The 24157-nt window shown below is 34.7% G+C and overlaps 1 protein-coding gene across 1 annotated transcript in view; it reads right to left on the bottom strand.

Moving 5' to 3' along the window:
• Nucleotides 1–24055, bottom strand: part of LOC121369141 (serine/threonine-protein kinase unc-51-like) — a 39969-nt gene extending 15914 nt beyond the window's left edge. The window contains exons 1-12 of the mRNA XM_041494014.1: nucleotides 23665–24055; nucleotides 16493–16585; nucleotides 13445–13495; nucleotides 10256–10288; nucleotides 9774–9810; nucleotides 9179–9229; nucleotides 8578–8700; nucleotides 6699–6772; nucleotides 3558–3718; nucleotides 2338–2420; nucleotides 1817–1867; nucleotides 492–610 (exon numbers count right to left, since the gene is read on the bottom strand). Of these exons, the coding sequence (XP_041349948.1) occupies nucleotides 492–610; nucleotides 1817–1867; nucleotides 2338–2420; nucleotides 3558–3718; nucleotides 6699–6772; nucleotides 8578–8700; nucleotides 9179–9229; nucleotides 9774–9810; nucleotides 10256–10288; nucleotides 13445–13495; nucleotides 16493–16585; nucleotides 23665–23754 (966 nt within the window). The 5' untranslated portion in view covers nucleotides 23755–24055. The remainder of the gene's footprint in view (nucleotides 1–491; nucleotides 611–1816; nucleotides 1868–2337; nucleotides 2421–3557; nucleotides 3719–6698; nucleotides 6773–8577; nucleotides 8701–9178; nucleotides 9230–9773; nucleotides 9811–10255; nucleotides 10289–13444; nucleotides 13496–16492; nucleotides 16586–23664) is intronic.
• Between the last annotated feature and the right edge of the window lie 102 nt (nucleotides 24056–24157).

The following is a 24157-nucleotide window of genomic DNA, read 5'->3' as shown; positions in this document are numbered from 1 at the left end:
TCATTTTGACACAGTCTTAGAGAGGAAATCCGCTACATTTTTCCATTAGTAGCAAGGGATCTGTTTTTAAGCACCATCCCACAAACAGCACAGCACATATCATGGCTTTTGATATACTAGTCAATGTGCACTTGCTAGAATGAGAAATAGCCCAGTGGGACCACCAACAGGGGTTGATCTTAGACCTACCACGCATCAGCCGAGCATTACACTGTCACATTTATCACCAATGGCAAGACTGGTAGCGTTAACTGCAGAATGAAAAGTTGGGTGTATTTCGAACTTTGATCTGAAAAGATACTACTTGGTGTAATGCTACCTATATAAGAAATTTAGACAAATTCTAATTTTAAGATTACTAATGATCTTTTTTCTTGTTTAAAAAAAGACCTAATAATCTTCACACAAATTAATAAAATATTAAAACAGTATAATTATGATAAATTTTACATCTTGAGTTATTCTACCTGTTGAAAAATGGAAACACCCACCTGCGGTGAAGAAGTGAGATCAGTGTTTCCTGGAGTTGGGGAAGGGCCGGACTGTTTTCCGGGGGTGGAGCTTTCTGAAGAAAAACTTTGACTGCGACTTGGTACTGGAACTGGTTTAGCTGTAACAAAGAATATATCAAATTATTACCTATATGGTTAAAAATATCTTGGTATATATATCAAAGTGATATGTCCCACTAGAACACCAAGTGGGCTGTAACACGATGACGTCATCAATTGGCCCACTACAACCGTACAGGAACAACTAAATGAGCTGAATTTTATAAATTAAGCTCGATTATGTGTAATAAATAGGATATTAAACTCGCTACCATTTCATATCATATTTATATACCTCATGAAATAAAGCTTGTGACAATTGAAAATTATTTCACTTGGAATTACGTTTAATATTTTATAAGTATTATATAGAGTAACTCTTATGTTTTCAGTTCATAACTGCATATTAGCTACGGGACTATGATCTACATGTGTGTCATGTAATAACTAGGTATTATGTTCCTGTATTATAAAAAAAAGTGCATGAAATTCATATAGTTTACTACTGATTCATGAAGTTTCCGAGAACCAAAGCTGACTGTAAACACCTAATCTGCGATTTATCCAGACATTATGTGGGTCCGAACATGGGCTCCGTCCCAAAAGAAAGTGGCACTGAAAATTCCCAACCTCTGTACTAAAAATTCCCAATAAATATATATATATATATATTTAATTATGTCTGTTGTAAGAAATATAATTTAACAGTGGTATACTGCATCATTCATGAAAACAGGTCCCAAGTATGATTTACTCACGCTCATTTTCCAAATCCCATCGGACATGGGACACTGATTAAAAATCCTGGATAAATCCTTATTAATATCAACTTACTTCAACACAAAATGTTAACACAATGAATGAAATGGCTTATTTAACGACGCACTCAACACATTTTATTTATGGTTATATGGTGTCGGACATATGGTTAAGGACCACATATATTGAGGGAGGAAACCCGCTGTCGCCATTTCATGGACTACTCTTTTCGATTAGCAGCAAGGGATCTTTTATATGCACCATCTCATAGACAGGATAGCACATACCACGGCCTTTGATGTACCCGTCGTGGTGCACTGGCTGGAGCGAGAGTTAACACAATGAATGAAAAAAGAATCCTTTATTTCACTTTCAACAACTTAAGCCACAGTCAAAACAGAAATTGGTATGTGACAACATACCTAGCTCTTCAAAAACAAGTATAATTTACATAAATTGCCCAGATATTTTGTAATGTGTAAGTGAATTGGGTTAGAAGTACTCACAAGATGGTTTGTGTGCCGATCTCAAAACAAAGGGATGATTGAAGAAATCCTCTGAAAAATTAGACACGAAAAATACAACATTAAATGAAATTACGTGTTTGGTAATACAGGGGTGACATAGGTGGGTTATATTTGTTGTATCTGTGAAAATGTCCTTCACACGTGAATTTGAAAGGAGTGTCTGGCAACCTCGAGCTGTACCACTATTTTTACACTGTGCCACCTCTGTAACATATAATAAACTCATAGATAATTCTGGAAAAAAGTGTTTCTGTATTGAAAGGAGTCTGTGAGTTTCGGCTATATTAAACAAGTAATATTTGAATGACACCTCGGCACATTTCAAACTGCAGCAATTTAGTGTCTAACAAATGGCTTGAATGGGAGAACAATGGAGTCAATCAAGGACTATTGATTCTATGACCACTTGCACCTTAGGCGAATACTCCACAACTGAGCTCCATTCCACCCTCTGGGTAAAGGAATATTTAGTGTAACATCAAAGAAACCATTAAACTCACCAAATTCAATTCTGTCCTTGGCATTTCTTTTCAGCAGTTTTAATAAGAGATCACGCAGATCAGGAGATGTTCCACTGGGAATACTAGTAAAAGAAAGTTAATATTTAATGATCAATACAATACGAAAAAGGAAGGAAGGAAATATTTAATTTAACGACGCATTAAGCACATTTTATTTACGGTTATATGGCGTCAGCCATATGATTAAAGACCACACAGATATAGAGAGAGGAAACCTGCTGTCGCCACTTCATGGGCTACTCTTTTTGATTAGCAGCAAGGGATCTTTTATGTACCATCCCACAGACAGGATAGTACATACCACGACCTTTGTTACACCAGTTGTGGAGCACTGGCTGGAACGAGAAATAGCACAATGGGTCCACCGACAGGGATCGATCCCAGACCAACTGCGCATCATGCAAATGCTTTACCACTGGGCTACGCCCCGACCCCAATACAATATAAAATAATAATTGAAAAATATAATAACAAAAAACTTTTTCAAAAATTAAACTAAATATATCAATTTAAATAAAAGATACTATAAAATATACTAAATTTGACGTGACCAAAGTGAAACAATAAAACAAAATTATAAAATTTAATTACAAAAAAAAAAAAGAAGAAAAGGAAAGTGCACAAGTTAACATAACATCAAAGAATATAACATGCACAACACTGTTAATACTTGGTTGAAGTCACTAATAAACAAACAAAAATTTAACACTTTTTTTTCAGTTCATCCAAATTTCCAATTTATATATTTCTGGAGGTAACTCTGGATAGGATACAAAATAGAGCTGGGCGGTATATCGTATATACCTTTCAGTATCAGTCAATATCGGTTTACCATACTGAGAAAATTTCAAAATACCAAAATGTCAGTATTGAAAAAAAAATTCCCACCAGTTAGTAGAGCACTAACTATATATCTGACAAACGCAAAAAATTGGGTTGTGTATAAATCGAGAGACTTGTGTGTGGAATTTAATTTTATTTACCTGAAATTAGCAGGTAAGCCTCATTTAAAGCCGAGTATACCAAAAATACCACTCATGGGTACTGTGTCAATACCGAATACGGTACCGATACAGAGGTAAATCATCCCAAAAATACCGATACTAAACATCATATTTCAGTACTGTCAAGCTTTAATATAAAACCCAACTTCTAGGTGTCCTATATAGCATCATTATCTTTAATACTCAACTACTTACTTGGGTACAAGGTTGGTGTTTTTCTCGTAGAAGTGCTTCAGTTGCTGTGGTGTCTGGGCCTGGAAGGGAGCTTTTCCTGTCAAACACTGGAAGACGATTGTACCAATGCTCCAGAGATCAGCCTTGGCATCATACTGAATTGACATTATTACCTCCGGAGCCTGCAAGCATCAAAACAAATACAGCATAAATAAAAACTATTTGAAACCAGTCAATGAAATAAAAACAGCTGATGAAAATGTAAACACTCTGACAATTTACAGAAAACAAAAAACATTAACAACATAAATGTTTAATTATTTAAGTATTTATTATCTTGTCTATTCCCATGCATTTTTCGTGACTGACATTTGATTTTTTGTTACATGGCTGTGTCAATTATTTTTTTCCCCAATGGTTGTATCAATTTTTTTTTCTCCCCAGACAAGTTGGAAAATATTTCAAAAGCTTGTATGTAGGTAAAGCTGCAGAAAGAAAAGAAAAGGAATATTTGTATATTGACACCTCAACACATTTTACATTTTAAACTACGGCTATTTAGTGTCTAACCTATGATTATTTCAACACATGGTCATGAAGAAAGGAAAGGGAAATCTTTTTAAAACATTTTTTTTTTATTTGCTTAATGACACCTCAGCACATTTTAAACTAAGCCCTATAGCTTAATTACCATAGGGTTATTTTGACATTTGGTCGACAGAGAGAAGAACGGAAACCCATTGCCATTACAAAAACTTTGTAAGTAACAACTGTTAATTTTCTCACAATAAACAAATAAATGATGAGTAAAACTCTTTTTTATAAAGATTTATAATTTTGTCAATAATTCATTGTCAATAACATACATTTCATATTCTCTTTACCTGACTAAATTTGTCAATTGAAATCCTATTACCGTATTTGACCGGAAATAAGCCCATGTCTTTGCATAAGCCCACCTCCGTTTTGATAGCATTTAAGAAATTAGGCCCTCATTCGTAAATAAGCCCACCCCCAACTTCGTCACCTTATAAATAACATGAAGTTTGCTCAAAGTTCATTTAAAAGGTCATACCTCCTGCAGATAATTAAACACAAATGTAACACAATATTTTACCACCAGAGAGATTTAGCAGTCTAACAATAACAGTGTGTAACATTGTTTTCAATTTCATGCCTGCAGTATTTCTTTGAAGTACACAAGCCCAAGTCTGAACTAAAACCAATGTCTATTTTTACCACCACACTGGGTCCGCAGTTAATGCTAATTAAGCAAATACCGTATTCTGATTGGCTAAGAACAATGACCGTAGATTGATAATTCTTTGTAGTGTAAGTTGGCTGCCTGTGTCAGAAACGTGTGTATGCTATTGAGTTTGTTGTTAATTGCTGTTGTTTTAAGTCTTCTCAGCATTAAATTTTGGATGTAAATAAACAGCACTGGTAAGTAATTGTAACATAGAAGGTGTGTTTCTGACAATTAGATACTAGTAAAAAAACACAATTTAATTAATAAACAATTATTATTTATTAATAACAAATGGATGTGCTACTGAACGTTTTTTGTTTTCTTCCTAGTTTATTTAAGTATTGTTATTTATTTTAATTATTTATTATTAAAAAATGTTTCAACAAAACTGGCCCCTTGTCTGGGAATAAGCCCACCCCATGCCAAGCTCACAATGAGTTGTCTTGGCCCCCTGGGCTTATTTCCGGTCAAATACGGTACTGGGGTGGGATTTAGTTCAGTGGGTAGAGCTCTCACTTCAGGTACTTAGGTCAGAGGACTGAACCATCTTGTTTGATTAATAATTAAATATATTTGTCAAATTTAAGTTCAATTCACATTTGGTGATTTGGTAAATGACAACTTAAACAGACCTTGCTGTTTAGGGTGTACACTACCAAATCAAATCCCATGATGACAATAGTAACATGTGGCTAAAACTCCTATCTGCAGAGTATCAATCGACATAAAGGCCATGGATATAAATACTACCACCCCTCACCCTTAAAGTGAATCAGAAAAAATAAGGGGTCAAGCTGCTCATTTCTTGTGGTGTTCACGTCTCTATCAAAAGTTGGGAGCACCTCGAACTTTGAACCAGCCAGAAGTTATTTGGTTTAGTACTACCTATAAGGGGGAGCTATTACTCTCACTTTTCATCACTCCGGTGACTAGTTCAAGAAAAGTAATTTTAGCATATGAATTTACATGGCATCAATACGGTAATACCTTAAAGGGACATTCCCGAGTTTGCTGCATTGTAAGATGTTTCCGACTAAATAAAATATTTCTATGATTAAACTTACATATTAAATATATTTTCTTGTTTAGAATATCAGTGTCTGTATATTCAATGTGTTTCTGGTCGTCTTAATATTTGTAAGAAGTCCTAACTGGATTTTGTCTTCAAATAATTTCGTACGTAAGAAACAAAACTTTTTTAGTAAATAAAATTAAATTTAACCTAGTACAAATATTAGAATGATCAGAAATATGTTTAATATACAGCCACTAATATTTTATGCAGAAAAATATATTTGATATGTAATTACAGTTTGTAATTGCAGCAAACTCAGGAATGTCCATTTAAATGGCCCCCTTTAATCTACATGTAACTTTGGGGAGCAATTAATTATTCCCCTCAGTTTTTTCCACATGGAGGTCTGTTTAAACCCTGCACTTTGCTTGACCAGATGTCAAGTGATATACATGTGTAAGCTATAGCATGCAATCAGTGTTTACCTTCCATGGCTAGGTCTGTGTTTGTAAACATTACAAGACTGGACTCATGCTCAACTCAGTTATAAACTGTTAGTCTAGACTCTATATGACCCTGAGTTTAACACTGTAAATGCTAAAGCATTGCATAACTTATTGCTGATAAAAGGTCATGGAGCAATTTCTTTCCAACAATATTCAACTATACATAGGCCTACCGGTCTGTGAGGTAAAATATTAAAGAGCACATTGATTTATTAATCATCGGCTATTGGATATCAAACATTTGGTAATTCTGACAGTCTTAGAGAGGAAACCCGCTAGTTTTAGCAATGCATTCTATCAAATCCTCAGGAAATTTGCTATTTATAATATTTTAACACAATAATGAACATAAATATTTATTCATTTCCACATAAGAAGAAGTAAAAACTCACCATATACATGGGAGACCCACAAAGAGTTGCAGCCATAACTCCATCTTGCAAAAATCTTGCAAAGCCAAAATCAGCTGCAACAACAAGCAAATATTTTACCATGTGTTACTACTTGTGTTCAACATAAAAAAGAAGTAGAAATAACCACATTAAAGGGACACATCCTAGTTACGGCTAGTTGTTAACCATTACGGCGTTGTTTTTTGCTATTAAACCCATTTTTTCACAAATAAAATTGCACTTTACTTACCGTTTATTATTTAGAATATACATTTCCATTCACCTGAAGTGTTTTTTGGTAATCCTGGTAATCTTGGTGTTTGTAATACCACAAAATGCATTTTTCGTATTTCTGAAAAACGGGCGCACGTTTGAGAAAAAAAGTTGAGCAGACAAGGTCTAATCTATTTTTAGACGGGATATTTCCATTTCAATGTCACAGACGTTGGTATACCACGTGACCGTTATCATTTTGGTTCGGTTTGTTTTCTCGTGCACGGTTCGCGCGATCAACATCATTTGTTGTTGTTCATTTGTGAGATTTTTCTTCACAGTTCGTGAACATTTTCAGTAATAATAAAGTTCAGACAAGTAAGTATCTCAATACAAAACATTACAAACCAATAATTTTGCTAAGTCCTACGATATCTGGAGAGGGGATACAACCAGGACAGAACAGTTGGAACATGTCCAGGAGAGGTGAAAAGAACGCACCCCAAGTCTGTGAAATTTGTCGTGACGTAGGCATTGTTGTGCTTCGAGCGACATCTACCGGTGACATCAGAATACAAACTTTCAAAATTATTTCAAGCAATTGGGACATGGGGATTCACATGGCATTTATCGATATAAAACCTGCTTTTTCACTCCATTTGATAAAAACGTGATCTAAGTGTGTTAGAGGTTTGTAGATTAACCAAATTATAATTTATTTTCGCTGGATGGAACTAGGGTGTGCGGCTTTAATACCTCAACAGCAATAATTTTGGTTTAACAATTCTGAAAATGAAACAATTTGTCAAAATAATTTTAAATTATAGTAAATACATTCATTTCAGAGCTTAATTTCTGTGTTGCCATTTTGGGGTCAATTAAAACATTTTTTTTTGTAATTATTTTTTAATGCTGCAATTAAAAATAATACGAATTAATCTGATTACACATTTTTTTATATTTAGTTGTTAAAAGTGAGTTGGAAGTGTTTTTTGATATATCATTAAATGCAAAATATTGGTGTAGTGTAAAGTTTGTATAAAATTATCTCATTAATCCTTTCATGCTTGTAAAAAACATCAGACCAGCCAATTTTAGTAGAATAAAAAAAAAGGTTTTGTTATGTTAAACAACACTGAAAGTATGTTGGATTAACCACTGTCTATTGGATGCACACCTACTACATTTTTCTATTAGTAGCAATGGATCTTTTATATGCACTATCCACAGACAGGACAGCACATGTTATGATTTTTTTATATACCAAATATGGGGCACTGGTTGGATCTGGAAAAAAACCCTGATGGGTCTGCTGCTGGGATTTGATCCTATAACCCAAGCACCATAGGTGAGCATTCCACTAACTTGAGCTAAATCCCAACCGTTTAATCAAATGAATGGGACATTGGAAAAGCTCTCAGTTAAAGGGTTAACTTCCCAAAACCATGAAACGTGACCACTGCAGCATGTGTTTGTAGTGACCCAAGTTAACCTTGGTGACAACAGTTCAACCACCCTAATCTGGAGGTTAATAGTGGCTATACTGTTACGCAACATGACCTTACACATTAGGAACATAACATCGCTTATCTGTCATTCACATGTTAGGATTTACAGGGCGTTGAGCAGCTTACACTAAAACCAAGACAGTTTTAAAATGACCTACCAATTTTCAGCTTGATTTCTTTTGCTGAAGCATTAGGTTTTCCTGGATGGCACAACAAAATGTTTTGAGGTTTTATATCTCGGTGGACAATTCCTTTTCCATTTAAAGCTTTCATTGCTTCCGCTGAAATAAATTATACAATATACACTAAGCAGAATCTACTGCAGGGGGTGCAAAGAATTTTTTTTCTAATTTAACTTTATAACTGCTGGTTGCTTAGGATTGTTCCAGATATAATAGGGGTGGGTGATATGACACCAATACAATGTGTACTATTACTAGTACAAGTGTTAACATCTAGATTAGTGAAAAATGTATGAATGCAAATGAAGTCATATTATTTAGTGCTCAACCACCTTGGGTAACGGTGGGTACTGGCAACACCCATTATCCCCTACCCCTCCCTATCTGATTATTTTTGGGACAGCTATAAATAATGTCTAAGTATATCTTAACAACCATTTTTTTTTTTACCAACTGATCTCATACATATTATTAAAAAACAAAAACAAAAATATCAATAAAAATATTTATTATATAAAATAACACAAATTTTGCTATATTATTTCATTTAGAACGTATCGTACTCTTTTTAACTTACCAATCTGTTTCAAGAACATAGATATCGTATCTTCACTAAGGGTCCCTTTGGCTAAAAACATAAAAAAATATATACCAGTCCAGTTAAACTTATCTTAAGTTGTCATCTGAAGTGTAGTCAAAAGTGGCCAAAAGAGACAGGTGGTCACTATTATCTAGTTTACAGTAAAATAAAATCTCTTTTGTACTGAACAATTTGCAAATGAATGTAGTCAAACCCATATCATATATCATATCATGTATAGCATATATCATATCATGCATAGCATAGCATACCATATATCATATCATATCATATCATATCATATCATATCATATCATATCATATCATATCATATCATATATATGACTGGTGACATGGTCTGATTGGATGTGAATTTGTCTTTTTGTTACTTAATAAATTTGAGAAAAAAAACATTGAAACTATTACATATTGTATTGACAAAATATTTCCGTTCAATGTCAGTGATAAAAAAGAAGTTAGTCTATTGATTAGAACAGACAATAATTAATTATAATTACAAACTATTACTGATTAAATCTATTTATGTATATGCAGTTTTGCCAAGTGGAAAGTTTTCAACAAAGAAAAATACCTTGAAGGTAATCAGCCAAATCTCCTCCATTGCAGTACTGAAATATTAAAATAAAAATCCAGTTACACTCAACCGGAACTTCACCTACTAGTACTTAATGTTTCAAAAAGGTCCTATCTGTATGTGATCAACAATGGCTATGACATCAACTTGAAACAAATCACTATACTGATGTTTTGTTTTAACATACATGTACCAACTGCATGGAAAACTACTACAATGTAGGGTGTATACCACCAAATCAAATCCCATACACATCTATAGTAACATATGTGACTAAACCTTGCTATCTGCAACGTATCAATTGATACATACACCATAGATATATATATACTACCACCCCTCACCCTTATATATATATATATAGTCAAAAATGACTGGGGGTAGATGCTGATTCCAGGAAGAGACCATTGTTCTATAAATTATCAACATCCATTTTTCACGAAAATGTCTTACTTAAAAATATCAATGAAAATACTGACCTCCATGACCAAGTAGACATGATTGGTAGTTTCCTGAAAACAAAACACACAAAAAATATTCAGGTTTTAGTATTAATAAGTATATAATTATAACAAATAAATGTATACATGTGTTGGGGGGGGGGGGGTCAGAATGTGTCCAAATCTAAAATCACCCCCATGATTTAATTGGGAACAAAAATATGTTAAAAATAAGTACATAATAGTATATAACTTGCACATGGGGTGCGATCCAGCTCTGTGGTAAAGTGCTTGACTGAGGTGTGATGGGTTTTTCCCTGCATCAACCAGTGTCCCACAACTGGTATAGTACATGAAATGATGTGCTATGTACTTTCTATGGTAAAGTGCATATACAAAATCGTTTGCTGTTACATATATATCGGAAGGAGACTGTAGTGACAGCTGACAAAATGTCAAACTGATCATTTTAGACACCAAATAGCCATAGTTTAAAAGTAGACCTATGGTGAGGGTCATAAAACAAATATTACTCTCCTTTCCTATGACAAATGGTATATAACATTAGAGAAGAAATTCCCTCCACTACAAATGGTATGCATTTTTCTTTGACATGCATTTGTTACAGGACAGTATATATAGAGATTATGATACGAGCTTGTGTCATACTGATTTTATGAAACGAGTGTCAGCAAGGGCAATACTTGAATCTTGACACAAGTTTCGTAAAATAAGTATGACACACATGCGAGTATAATGATTTCTTTATTATCCATATTATTATTGTTACTTTTTATGAATAACAAAGACGGTCTCAAAATGTTTCAACCACAACTAGAAGACCATGACAAAATGATGTCATATTACATATACACAGTCTGGGATAGACTGGGGAAGCAAAGTCGTATTATGATGTCACTTCCCCAAATTACATTACACGTGTGCTTCGTATGATTTTTTTATTAACTCAATTATGTTGAACCATATGGATAATAAGACAAGATCTTTGATATACCAGTACAAGTCATGGAATACTAGCTGGAATCCAAATGGGCGTATAACACGGAAATCAATTACTCCTATACAATCTTGTTTCCATACTGTCAATCTTCAGAAATTCTTTAAAAAAACACAATTCACATGCCCATGTTAAATAATTCATCATACTTCTGACATACACCCAATTCTGTCATATTGAACATTAATGTTTTTGTTTTTTTCTGTCAGGTAACACGACTGTAAACATACTTGATTTACTGATACAAGGATAACCACACAGATGTAACTGATAGGCTAATCAAATGTCAAAAACAAAACACGCAATGTACAAGGTGGTGTCAATTAATGTAATGTATCGGTCTTTCACAATGTGGTGGGACGTAGCCCAGTGGTAAGGCACTCACTCGATATGTGGTAGGTGTGGGATCGATCCCCGTCGGTGGGCACATTGGGCTATTTCTCGTTCCAGCCCGTGCATAACAATTGGTATATATCAAAGGCCGTGATATGTACTACCCTGTTTGTGGGATGGTGGATATAAAAGATCCTTTGCTGCTAATTGAAAAGAGTAGCCCATGAAGTGGCGACAGCGGGTTTTCTCTACCAATATTTGTGTGGTCCATAACCATATGTTTGATGCCATATCACCATAAATAAAATGTGTTGTGTGCGTCGTTAAATAGAACATGTTTTTCTTCTCTTTTTTGGGTCTCTCACAAAGTATGTGGTGCCATATTACATGTTATGTAAATGTGTCTTTTATTAACTCTGAGGCCCGACTAATATAGGTTTCACCCAGATCTACTGCATAAAAATAATGTGCAGCCAATTTTAACTCATGTACATGCAACCAAATATAACTTCCTATTAATATCAAGGTTCAGTCTGTCCATTGCCAAATTAGCCAATTGCTAATTTTTATTAAGAGTCGCTACAACATTTAGTTTTTGGATATAAAATATTCCTTAAATTAACCACATTTTAATAATTTTCAAGAAAATACTTGACATACATGTATCTATCTAAAACTTGGCTAGACAAAACAAATTCCAATGTGAGCCCTATGTACTATTACTAGTAACAGGGTACAATATTTCACGTGAACAACCAGTTTATTTACATTTTAATTGCTCAATTTTATATTCATGCTACCTGCCACACCAACCTGCCTTGGTGACCTAAATGTTTGATATTAAATTGAATGAAATACTTGCCATGCCCCTTAAAAGTTATAATTCAACCCCTATGATTAGGTTTCACAAACTCACAAACAATCCAAACAATCAGTTACCTATCAGTAACTAAACATCACATGAACTGACTTGAAATGATTACCTAACATTTTAAAATATGTACCCTGTAGTAATCAGAAAAATGCTGACATACCAATGGGTAGTTTTCTAAAGATGTGTACACATAATTGTCGGGATGACAAATCTAATGAATTACATCTTGATCACTAAATGTCAAGTTGTCAAAAATTAATTACAGTGTCAGGGTTAGCTCTGGGTGAGCAAAATATTTCGCCAAATTATCTCAAAAAAAAATATGCAAAACCCAGTTATTTTCACCAGATTAAAATAAAATTTTCCAATTATTCCTAAAATTCACCAATTGGAGACTTTGGCGAGAGGCAGAGCTAACCCTGACTGTGTCAGCTACTTCAAAGATTTTAGTGATTATTTTAAGTTGTTATCTTTAAAAGATATTTACATTTATGCAGGAAAATAAATATGGATCAAGAGGTCTATACTTTACTTTGGACATTACAGGATTTTTTTTTTCTTTTTTGGTGTGGGGGAACAAGGGAATTAACTGATAAAAAAGTTACATCTGTACAGTGTAAAGATATCTCAATGGAAGTCAAAATGTTTTACATGTACATATGTATGTATGTATGTTGTACCACCAGGGGTGCAGAAAGTACTCGTCCGCTCGCCAAAAGTGAGTAAAAATTCTGATGGACGAGTTAAAAAATGCAAGTACCAGTCAGACAGGCGATCTGGATTTTTTATTTTGTTTGCCACATGATGTTGAGCACTTACCACCTGTGAAGACACTTTATATTATAACATAGTATAGTATAATATATTATTCTATAGACTGGCGGACTAATAGAAATTATTGCAGGCTAGTAAATTTTAGTTGGTTCTGGTCCGACAGGCTAGTGAAATATGTTCCATTTCTGCACCCCTGACCACACAGTTACAAATATCTTCCTCAACATACCTTGCAATCCAAGAGACCAACAACATTTTCATGATGTAGATCTGACAGCTCCTGAGAAAGAAAAAAAAAGAAAAGAAAAAATTAAGACCTTTATTGTTAAATGAAGCTCATAATTTGTGGAAAAATCTTTTCACAGGACATGTTTTAATGCCAATCCATTGTTTTTCTTTTTCCTATCTAATAAACAATGGGAGGAATATAATATATTAATGCTTTGTGATAATTATCTAAAGGTTTTAAAGAGCAGAGGAGAAAAAAGAGCCTATATGTTTTAGAATATGAAAAAAATGCCTCAAGCCAAAGCAGCTCACTAAGATTAACCCGTTCGATGTGTATATGTTTAACACACATTTTCAGCTGTTAGTCACCAATTCATCATATATTCAAGAATCCAAGCTGTCAGATATATTTTACATGGTTCATTTCGTGACTTTCGTTTACTGTTACACGAGTTGTTTTCATGTTAATCTATGAACGTCAGACCTTGCTGTTTAAGGGAAGCTATCACTCTCGATCTCCATCACTCCATGCACTGAAATAACCTGAGAACAGTCATTCAGGTTAAGTCAAGAAAGTTGAGAACTGTAATTCAATCTTCACATAACCGTACTCAACTAAAACTACACCACTTACATTTTGATCAATTGAGTGTTATTTAGATACACATACAGTATCAGTCTAGTGAGAACAATGATATGAATAATATGAATAACTTCACATACATTGTTTTCGCTTCCTATTTATTGCACAAGTTTATTTTGTGCAAGAATATATACTACGAGACTGCGTAGCTGTCGAGTGGTATATTCTTTCACAAAATAAACAAGTACAATACCTTCTTTTATGTTTTACAAAAACGGTTTTTAATTTAACGTCATAACAAGACTGTTAAATCTATGATCAAAACTCATTTCATGGATTTACTCAACGTCAAGAATCATACTCTGTGGCAGCCTTGTGTAATGTTTCAAATAGGATGTGACGTCATTTGTAAATCATATATGACATCAGTAAATAAAAGGCGATAACTGCAGTAAAAAGAAAAAGGGAATTCCCTATTTAAAAGTTCCGGTCCATATCACACATATGTGTGATACAAAATAAATTTATCACATGGTTTCAAAATGTCTTTATCACTATAGTAAGATTGAATAGGTATGTAATAATAATAATAATGGAAATATAAATGTGTCGTATCCTACAGGTTACCAGGTGTGTATTTTGTGATAACCCATACAAGGGTTACCGGACACATTGATTATTTTCAGGCCTTGGCTTTCACATTAACGTTCATTTTCAGTGCCGTTTCGGAAAAAAATACGGAACCGAAATTTTGTTGCCCACGATTACTATATCGAATACAACATTCTATTCAACAAAAATAACATAAACAGTTTCCCATGTGTTCCCATGACCACAAGGCACGGAACTGAAAAAGTGTTTCCCATGAAGTTTGAATGAAACCCTATGGCCTGTGATTTTGATACCTGTAGTTGGTCCCCGAGTGTGTCCAGTTTAGAGGGGCGTCACTGTATCTCAAATTGCTACTCCACAATCTACGTTAGGAGAGTAATTAATCACTCGCCTCAATGTTTTTCACAGCGAGGTGTGAAATGGTATATTTTTCTTAATTTTATGAAGCCTATCAAACAAATGTTAGAAATTCATAAAGAATTTGTCAAAATTATTTTATTACTAATTAATGACAATATTGTATACACCTCCGCTATCTGGGCTATCTGTTCATGACAGTGGGTTAGTGGTTAATTGTTACAGAGGTTAATGATAGAGAAGTTGGTATAGTGGTCTCACCTGGGCTATCTGTTCACGACAGTGGGTTAGTGATTAATTGTTACAGAGATTAGTGATAGAGAAGTTGGTATAGTGGTCTCACCTGGGATATCTGTTCACGACAGTGGGTTAGTGGTTAATTGTTACAGAGATTAGCGATAGAGAAGCTGGTATAGTGGTCTCACTTGGGCTATCTGTTCACGACAGTGGGTTAGTGGTTAATTGTTACAGAGATTAGCGATAGAGAAGCTGATATAGTGGTCTCACTTGGGCTATCTGTTCACGACAGTGGGTTAGTGGTTAATTGTTACAGAGGTTAGTGAGAGAGAAGCTGGTATAGTGGTCTTACTTGGGCTATCTGTTCATGATAGTGGGTTAGTGGTTAATTGTTATAGAGGTTAGTGAGAGAGAAGTTGGTATAGTGGTCTCACCTGGGCTATCTGTTCATGACAGTGGGTTAGTGGTTAATTGTTACAGAGGTTAGTGAGAGAGAAGCTGGTATAGTGGTCTTACTTGGGCTAGCTCTGGGTGTATAGAACATTTCGCCAAATTATTCATTGAACACCAGAAATTGCAGGAACCCACAACAAAATATCAATCATAACTTGAAATTATTTTGCCAAATTAAAATAAAATTTGCCAGTTGTGTTTAAAATTTACAACTGAGAGAGAGAAATAATTTTCAGTTGTCACGAGTTTTAGCGAGTGACAAACAAAAATTATTTCACGAGGGACATAAATTTGATAATAACTAGTGCCGAGTTTGTTATTCTATTTATTACCCGAGCTATTTTTTCTCTAAAATCCTTTATTTTCAACACACATGCACGTACATGTATAGAAACGATGCAAACCACTTTACGCACTGTTCTGAGTATTGATGTAACTTTGTAATTTAATTACATTCATAGATAATTTTCAGAAACAAAAGTTATCTTTATTCTGGTACAAAATCCATAATGAATTGCATTAAAATAACATTTTGTTATAAATTTAACACTAAAAACAGACAGCCATAAACGCAAACTCTTTAGACTACATGGAGACATTGGATGTGTTTGCCAAATCGTGATAAGATCATATTTAATACCAACAAGGTCATTGGTTTGTTGGCGTCAAATCATCCAATAGTATTGTTCGTTAGACCAATGCATGATTTTTATTTTCCCCGTTATGAGTGCCTGCTGGGGTAATATACACACACACACATCAGCTCCCAACAATGTTAAGCTGAGTGAGCAGTAATTGGTAACAAACCTTCAGGATCTTGATCTCTTTGCTGAGCAGCTGCTGAGACTTGGCAATGTTCTTCTTTGTGATGCTTTTGATTGCCACAGCAATATTGGGTCTCTGAAATGATATACAGCAAATGTCTACATGTATATCATATCAATAGAAAATTCATGTCTTGGACGGAACTTTCTGGCGAGGTCAAAGGTTGTATCCCACTCCCATGACAGTTTTTTGATGGAAGCATGCCAAAAATGTCCGATGCCCATGAAAAATATGTTTAATTTTACCCTCCACTTTTGGTCTCAAAATATATGCGTATATATTTGTGATAAAATAAAGCTAAAGTTTGTTTTGTTTAACAACACCAATGGAGCACAATGATTAATTAATCATCAGCCAATGGATGTTAAACATGGTTATTCTGACTTGTAGTCATCAGGAGAAACCCCCATTTTTCTTAATGCAGCAAGGGATCTTTTATATGCACTTTTCCACTGACAGGAAAACACATACCACGGCCTTTGTCCAGTTGTGGTGCATTGGTTGGAACGAGAAAAAACCCCAATCAGTTGAATAAAATATCAAAAACAATTTTCAGGTTTTTTTTGTTTTTGTATGGTTGTTCTCACCCACATCCCATTCTTCATTTGGATACAATCTCTGGCCTAATTCATCCGAGAATCCACTAAATGGATGGCCTTTATTTTCCTGCATTTTATTTTGACTTTTGTTTAAAACCTACATACATGTACATCTCTAAATGTATGACATCCAATAGCCGATGATTACCGGTAATAAATCAATGTGCTCTAGTGGTGTCCTTAAACAAAAACAAACTTTAACATGTACATGTAAATTCAGATACACATTTCACATTATAAAATCCCAGAGGGTCTTTCTTTTTTTGTTGTTGCTGTTTATTTTAATAACAAATAGTTTCATAAGAATTTACAAGTGAATACCACTTTGCAATCTTCGTGTTTATGTTGTATAAATATAGATCATCGTTTCGTTGTTGGTACTTGTACACTGTACGAGAAGTCAGTCACTGGGTCAGTGGTTTATTTATACACTGGAAAAGTCATACAGAGAGTGCATCAAGGTCATTCCCAATATTTTGTTTACAAGCTATAAATACTTCACCCAGTTATGTCAGGTCTGGTGTTTATGTTTGTAAAATATGCTCACATGACGCTAGCTATACCCACTCCCCAACACAAATGGTCAGAGGTGCAGGTGTGACAGATGTTTGTAAGATTAACTAACACATTTTCCTAGCAACCCGAGGACACACCTTTAGAAATCTATTGACCATGATATAATCACATACATAGTAACATGTACATAAACATTCATGATTACATCATTATGCAAAATAGATATTTCATCAGCCCATACTAGCAGTGGTTAGGCCTAAAAAAATATAAAGTGTTTCTGGAAACATGCCCCCAACACGTATGTTACAATGAAGGCTGGCTTTCTTTCCGTTTTTTTTTTTCTTTTAACTACCTTTACCATATGGATCAATATAAAAAATTATGTATGAAGCAAAATAAAAATAAAAATATTAATAATATTGACCATTTTTTCTAGGTAAAGTCAGCTTCCTGGGAACACACAATTGGTGTTTTAGGCCTTACAAATAATGTGTATGAAATAATAAAGATAATTTTCAGTAAAAACATAAAATAAATTATTAAAAAAAACCCCATAAAATTATAAAACACCAATATGAAATATAAGCCAATAGGATTTTTTATTAATACTTTTGAGTTTCATGTTATCAGAACCCACAGGATTTGTTTTTCAGTGATCACGGATATGGTGGATTATATTACATGATAAATGGGTAACAGACTTTCAATTCCATGATTTTGTCAACCCATTACCGACAAGCTACAGGAAACGATTGTTTCTGTGAAATTTTGAGGCTTGAAAATTTCAATCCAAATCCAGTTTTTGTCAGGAAATAATTTGAGGGTATGTAATAAATACAAAATGGACCATAAATGCCCGTAATAGGTGGCCGTGGGTTTGAAATGTGTTCAAATTGGACAATGCATTCCATGTACTCTGACAAATTTTAAACAGCAGTTCTCTTACTAATTTAATTTATCTAAAATTATTAAACATCTAAGTGGTAAACCCAACATTAATTTAATCTTAAGTTTGGGGAGCAATGAATACTGCAACTCCCCTCAACTTTATACCAAGGCAAGGTCTGCACTTGGTATAAAGAATTAAAGTGGAAACGTGCTATCATCACATAGGTTACTCCTATCAATAAAGAAACAATTTTTAAGGGAGCTTTTATATTCACTTTTCGCAGGACAGCACATACCATGGCCTTTGGTATGCCAGTAGTAGGGTAATGGCTGGGACCGGTGGGGATGAGATCACAAAAGGCAAGCAATCCTAAAACCTCAGGCAAGCCATTCTACGTACCTTCATGTTACATGCTGGACCAAACATGTTTTTTGATGCCATTTTCAATACTAATAATACTGCATGTATGTATTTAATTTATTACACGGCTAGATGGTAATTTAGGTCAGGTCAATTATTGGGCTGCTGCAGATCACTATTTAAAAGAGGCAGAACTTGCTTAATGTACACCACATAAAATTATTCAAAGCTGTTACTGACAACCAGTAATACGTAAATCATAAAAACACGATTAATAGGTTTTAAAAATAAAGGTTGATCTCCTTTGTGCCTTCCAGATACATGGAAATGTACACAATGATTGTAAATAAACCACTTCCTTTGTTTTCTTGGTTAACACACACTCCAGCCAGGTTCATAGCCAGCTGGTGTCACTGGTGGACAGATATTTCAATTTTTAAGGGGGGGGGGGGGGGGACGACGACTTAATAAAGTTTTTGTTTAATGACATCACTAGAGCACATTGATTTATTAATCATCGGCTATTGGATTTTAAAAATTATTTAACGACAAACTCAACACATTTTATTTACGGTTATACAGCATCAGACATATGGTCAACTGTAAAGAACCACACATATACTGAGATGTGAAACCCAGTCGCCACTTCGTGGGCTTCTATTTTCGATTAGCAGCAAGGGATCTTTTATATGCATCATCCCACAAACAGGACAACACATACCATGGCTTTTGATATACCAGTCGGGCCCACTGACGAGGATCGATCGGTTATTGGATGCCATACATTTGGTCATTCTGACATGTAGTCAGCAGAGGAAACCCGCTACATTTTTCCTAATGTCAGGTCAGGTCACTGTTTAACATGCACATATAGAGCAAGCTATTGTAGCACACGCCTGTCCTGGACACAGCAGCAAGGGATCTTTTATATGCATTATCCCACAGACAGGATAGCACATATCAAAGCCTTTGATATGCCAGTCGTGGTGCTTTGGTTGGAACAGGAAATAGGAATTATTTATAAAGGCACACCCAAAAGGTAAAGTCCAGCAGATTCTGGGGGAGGGGGCAATCATTTTTCAGAGGGAGGATACTTCCTAGTAATCCCCCCCACTTGCCAAGGGCCTTTCTATACATGTTGTTTGTCTGACAGTATTTTTTTAAATAAACTTTAGTTTGGCTTAATGTTGGAAGGGGAAACTTTTGTAGCAGCTGGGACAGACTACATTAACTTACCTGTATACAATTACAAGATCCTTTTGTATGGAAAAAGGCGGGAGATCAAAGTCATAGCTATAAATAACTGGATAAATTTATTACATCAGATTTAACCACAGGTGTGACTGCATTCTAAAGTATGTGGCCAGTTTTTAAGACGTTATTCGAAAACAGTGTCTATTGATCTATTCATGTGACCTTAGTCACCAAGTAACAGCCAGTGCTTAATAAATAATAAATATAACAGAAACGTACTATGCTTCAATACAATGTACAACATTTATTATTAATATTCTAAATACAATGTTTATATATATATATATATATATATATATATATATATATATATATATATATATATATATATATATATATATATATATATACATATATTGTCCATTGCAGTCTCAGAGATTAGCAAAAATTAATTTTTAAACAATTGTATACTGATAGTGATACTACTAACTGTCAGGTAAAACATTCCCATGCATACAAGTCATCCTTATTTATTATTACATGTAAACAGGCAAAAATAAATATATAGCCTATCTCTGATCAGAGCTAAAATTGATGTGCTGATGCTTTTTCCTTCTTTTTTTTTTTTTTTGGTTGTGAAAAGTGTGGTTTGGGCATAAACAGTGGCTATAATTTGTTTCAATGTACTCATCTAACTTGGTCCCTCCTCAATGACCATAGTGTCCCTTCATTTGCCTTGGTACTCTTAATTACTTTCTTTCACATTTTCCCTATATATTGTAGCCAAGGCAACTTTAATGACTGACTTTTGTCTTCAAAATGTTAATATTAAAAATTCACTAGCAAGGACCGAGTGCTACATAAGGAAGGAAGGAAATGTGTATTTAAGACGCACTCAACACATTTTATTTATGGTTATATGGCATCAGCAGAGCCCTCAAAAGTACCCGGTCTCCGGCGGCAAACCGCCGCCTGAAACAGCTTTTGCAGACACCTACTTTTTGTTGATGGTAAAAAAAAAAGTGCTTTCTCTTCTTTAATAAAGTCTCCTACAAAAGGGATCCAAACAAGGTGCCAAAATAGTTCAAATGTTTCTAGGGGATGGCCCCCAGACCCCCCTGCTATCATCACTGTTGTAGCCTGCTACTTCTTAAACTATTGAGGGCGCTGGGCATCAGACATATGGTTAAGGACCACAGATATTGAGAGGAAACCTGCTGTTGCCACTTCATGGGCTACTCTTTTCGATTAGCAGCAAGGGATCTTTTATATGCACCATCCCACAGACAGGGTAGTACATACCACGGCCTTTGATATGTCAGTCGTGGTGCACTGACTGGAACGAGAAATAGCCCAATGTGCCCACCAATGGGGATCGATTCCAGACCAACCGCGCATCGAGCGAGCGCTTTACCACTGGGATGCATCCCGCCGCGCTACATAAGGTGTTAAAACAAAGTTTGTTTTGTTCAACGTCACCACTGTCCAGAGCACATGTGGTAATTTGGACAAGTAGTTTTTGAGAGGAAACCTGCTACATTTTTCCATTTGTAGCAAGGGACCTTTCATATGCACCATCCAACAAACAGGATAGCACATACCACAGCATTTCATATCCCAGAACGAGAAATAGACCAATGGGCTCACCGACAGAGATCAATCTCAAATCGACCATGCATCAGGCAAGCACTTTACCACTGAACTACATCCCACCCTCAACACAAAACAAGTCGATGTCTTGATGACTTTTGTCTGACATTGTTTTTGAAACAGTGATTCAGGTTAACCCAATTAATTTCTGCATAACCAATCATGGTTATGAAAATTATGTTATAGATTTAATGTGCAAACACAAAACGACTTGCGAGAATGATGCACGAACGAAACTATCATTCTTGGAGTTCTATAAATTATATGTTTTTCCAGATATCAGTCTCAGAATATAGATTTATACCAATATTTTTTTTTTTAATTGGCTATGATGAAATATACAAACCGTGAGATGGTTTAATTTCCAAAGATTTGCAAAAATTTACTGTGAATAATACCTGTTTTACATACATGTACTGTAGACGTAACAGTGCCCCAAAGCTAAATATTTGTACATATCAATCAAGAAGTACCTGGGTCTGTGTAACATCTATAGACCTAGTACGCAGTTGTGATTTTGACAGCTAAATAAAAAGAATAGTTTAGGCCTACATCATTTCCTCTCAAAATGAAACTGCAGGAAATAGTGGGGCCTGTTCGATTGCCATCTTCAGTACTCAAGCACATGTATGACGTCAACTTTTTTCAACTTCAGTGATAGTAGTCAGAAGGTTAAATATTTTCTACAAAATTATATTTGTATTTAAATACTATTTCTTGACCCTTATATTTAAGAGATACACTACAAATAATTAGTGCCAGTAATTTTGGTTCAATATGTGTAAAGCGTTTGATTGAGTGCATGTTCGAGCTCTGATTCAGGTTTACATGAACTGGAACACTGAGAGTGAGAAGTTCGGTCAACACAACAATGCAAATCGGGTCTTGTGATCGTGTCAAACACACTCTTCAGTTTGAAAATAATAATTATATATGTTATTTTCGTTGAATAATCATGGGACACGAAATTTCAGTTCCATGATTTTACCGACAAGCTACTGACATGGTACCGGAAGCTATTGTTACCGTGAAATTCAAAGGCCTGTTTGTGGTCATTTAGTTAACAGCAAAACATACTACGGTTATTTATTTAAGCCGGTGTGGTGTTGTACATTAGGAAATGTTGTTTATATGATTGGGAGGTGAGGATATGGCTTTACATGGTATCATTATTGTGTTGAACTAACAACAATCTGAGAAAAACGTCAATGGGGCAAAAGAGAGGACCTGCTGCCCACTACCGAGTTTATGGATGCAGTAAAACACCCAATATGAAATTCAATGAGTATTAAAAAATTTAACACAGAAGAGTTTTTATGGTGAACAAGTCCAGCTGAAGATCACTATCCTGAAAGTGTAGCCCAAGTGTTCTGATGGTAAGAGGGCTAGGACATTTAGACAGTTATCAAGCTCTAACCGTCAGAGACAATGTACATAAATTCTGCAATCGCTGCCTACCACAAGGTAGTCAAAGATGCTAGCTCTAAATACAACAATCCTATGTTTTACATTAAATACCTTTACACTGATCATTTTGTGTTTTTTGGTAAAAAAAATTTGTTTACATAATATGTAAAAACTAAATTTATCAAGGAACTCGAAAATGATCAATGTAAAGGTATTTAACGTCAAAATACATGAATGATTGCTCAGAATGTATATAGATCGGTCTTTGCAGGTTAGAGAGCACTGAAAACTCAGTAACTGTCAAAATTTTGTGTAGCTCTTACTGTCTGAGCACTCCAGCTACTGAAAGTGCTAAATGTAGGTGAGCAATCACATCCAGTTTCCAGCAAAATTTATTAAACATTGTATTGCGAGGCTATCAAGTGTTGAAGGTAGAAGGAGAGACTATTCACCTGGCAAAGATTAGAAGAAGTATCAACAAAACAAAAGTTGAGAAAGTGACAGGACAAAGAGGACAAAATTATAGATTTGTAGATTACCTTTCTGCTTCTTCCTTTGAAAACCACAGCAAATGCCCCATGACCTATCAGGTCTTTTTTGTTGTATTCATAATCACCAATAATTTCCATCGGAACAACCTTGATTTATGTGTTAAAGTTGTTAATACTTGTCAATGTAACAGATGACTGAGCCATTGATAATTTAGCCACAATGGGGGCTCTCGGATTTTAGGAGCCCGATATCACATTATCAAAACATAGAACTTAAACCTAAAAATTCTGATGACAACATCATGAACTATAAACAATTCTTAACACGTAATTGCTTCTTATTTTCATTGATACCATAAACACGTTAACCAGATTTAAAACGTAACTGATACTTTCTATGCCTATTTTTAAGATAACAAATGTCAGAAACCACCTGATTATGTTTGTGTTTTGACCTTCTAACTACTGTAAGACTACGCACAAAAATATATCTCTAAACTTTTAAATAAAATAAAAAATGTTTCCGAACTGGCATGTTGAT

This window comes from Gigantopelta aegis, chromosome 3 (genome assembly GCF_016097555.1).
Source record: "Gigantopelta aegis isolate Gae_Host chromosome 3, Gae_host_genome, whole genome shotgun sequence".
In the NCBI taxonomy this organism is placed as follows: domain Eukaryota; kingdom Metazoa; phylum Mollusca; class Gastropoda; order Neomphalida; family Peltospiridae; genus Gigantopelta; species Gigantopelta aegis.
Note: the sequence above shows the minus strand (reverse complement) of the source record. Positions and strands in the feature narration are given on the sequence as shown.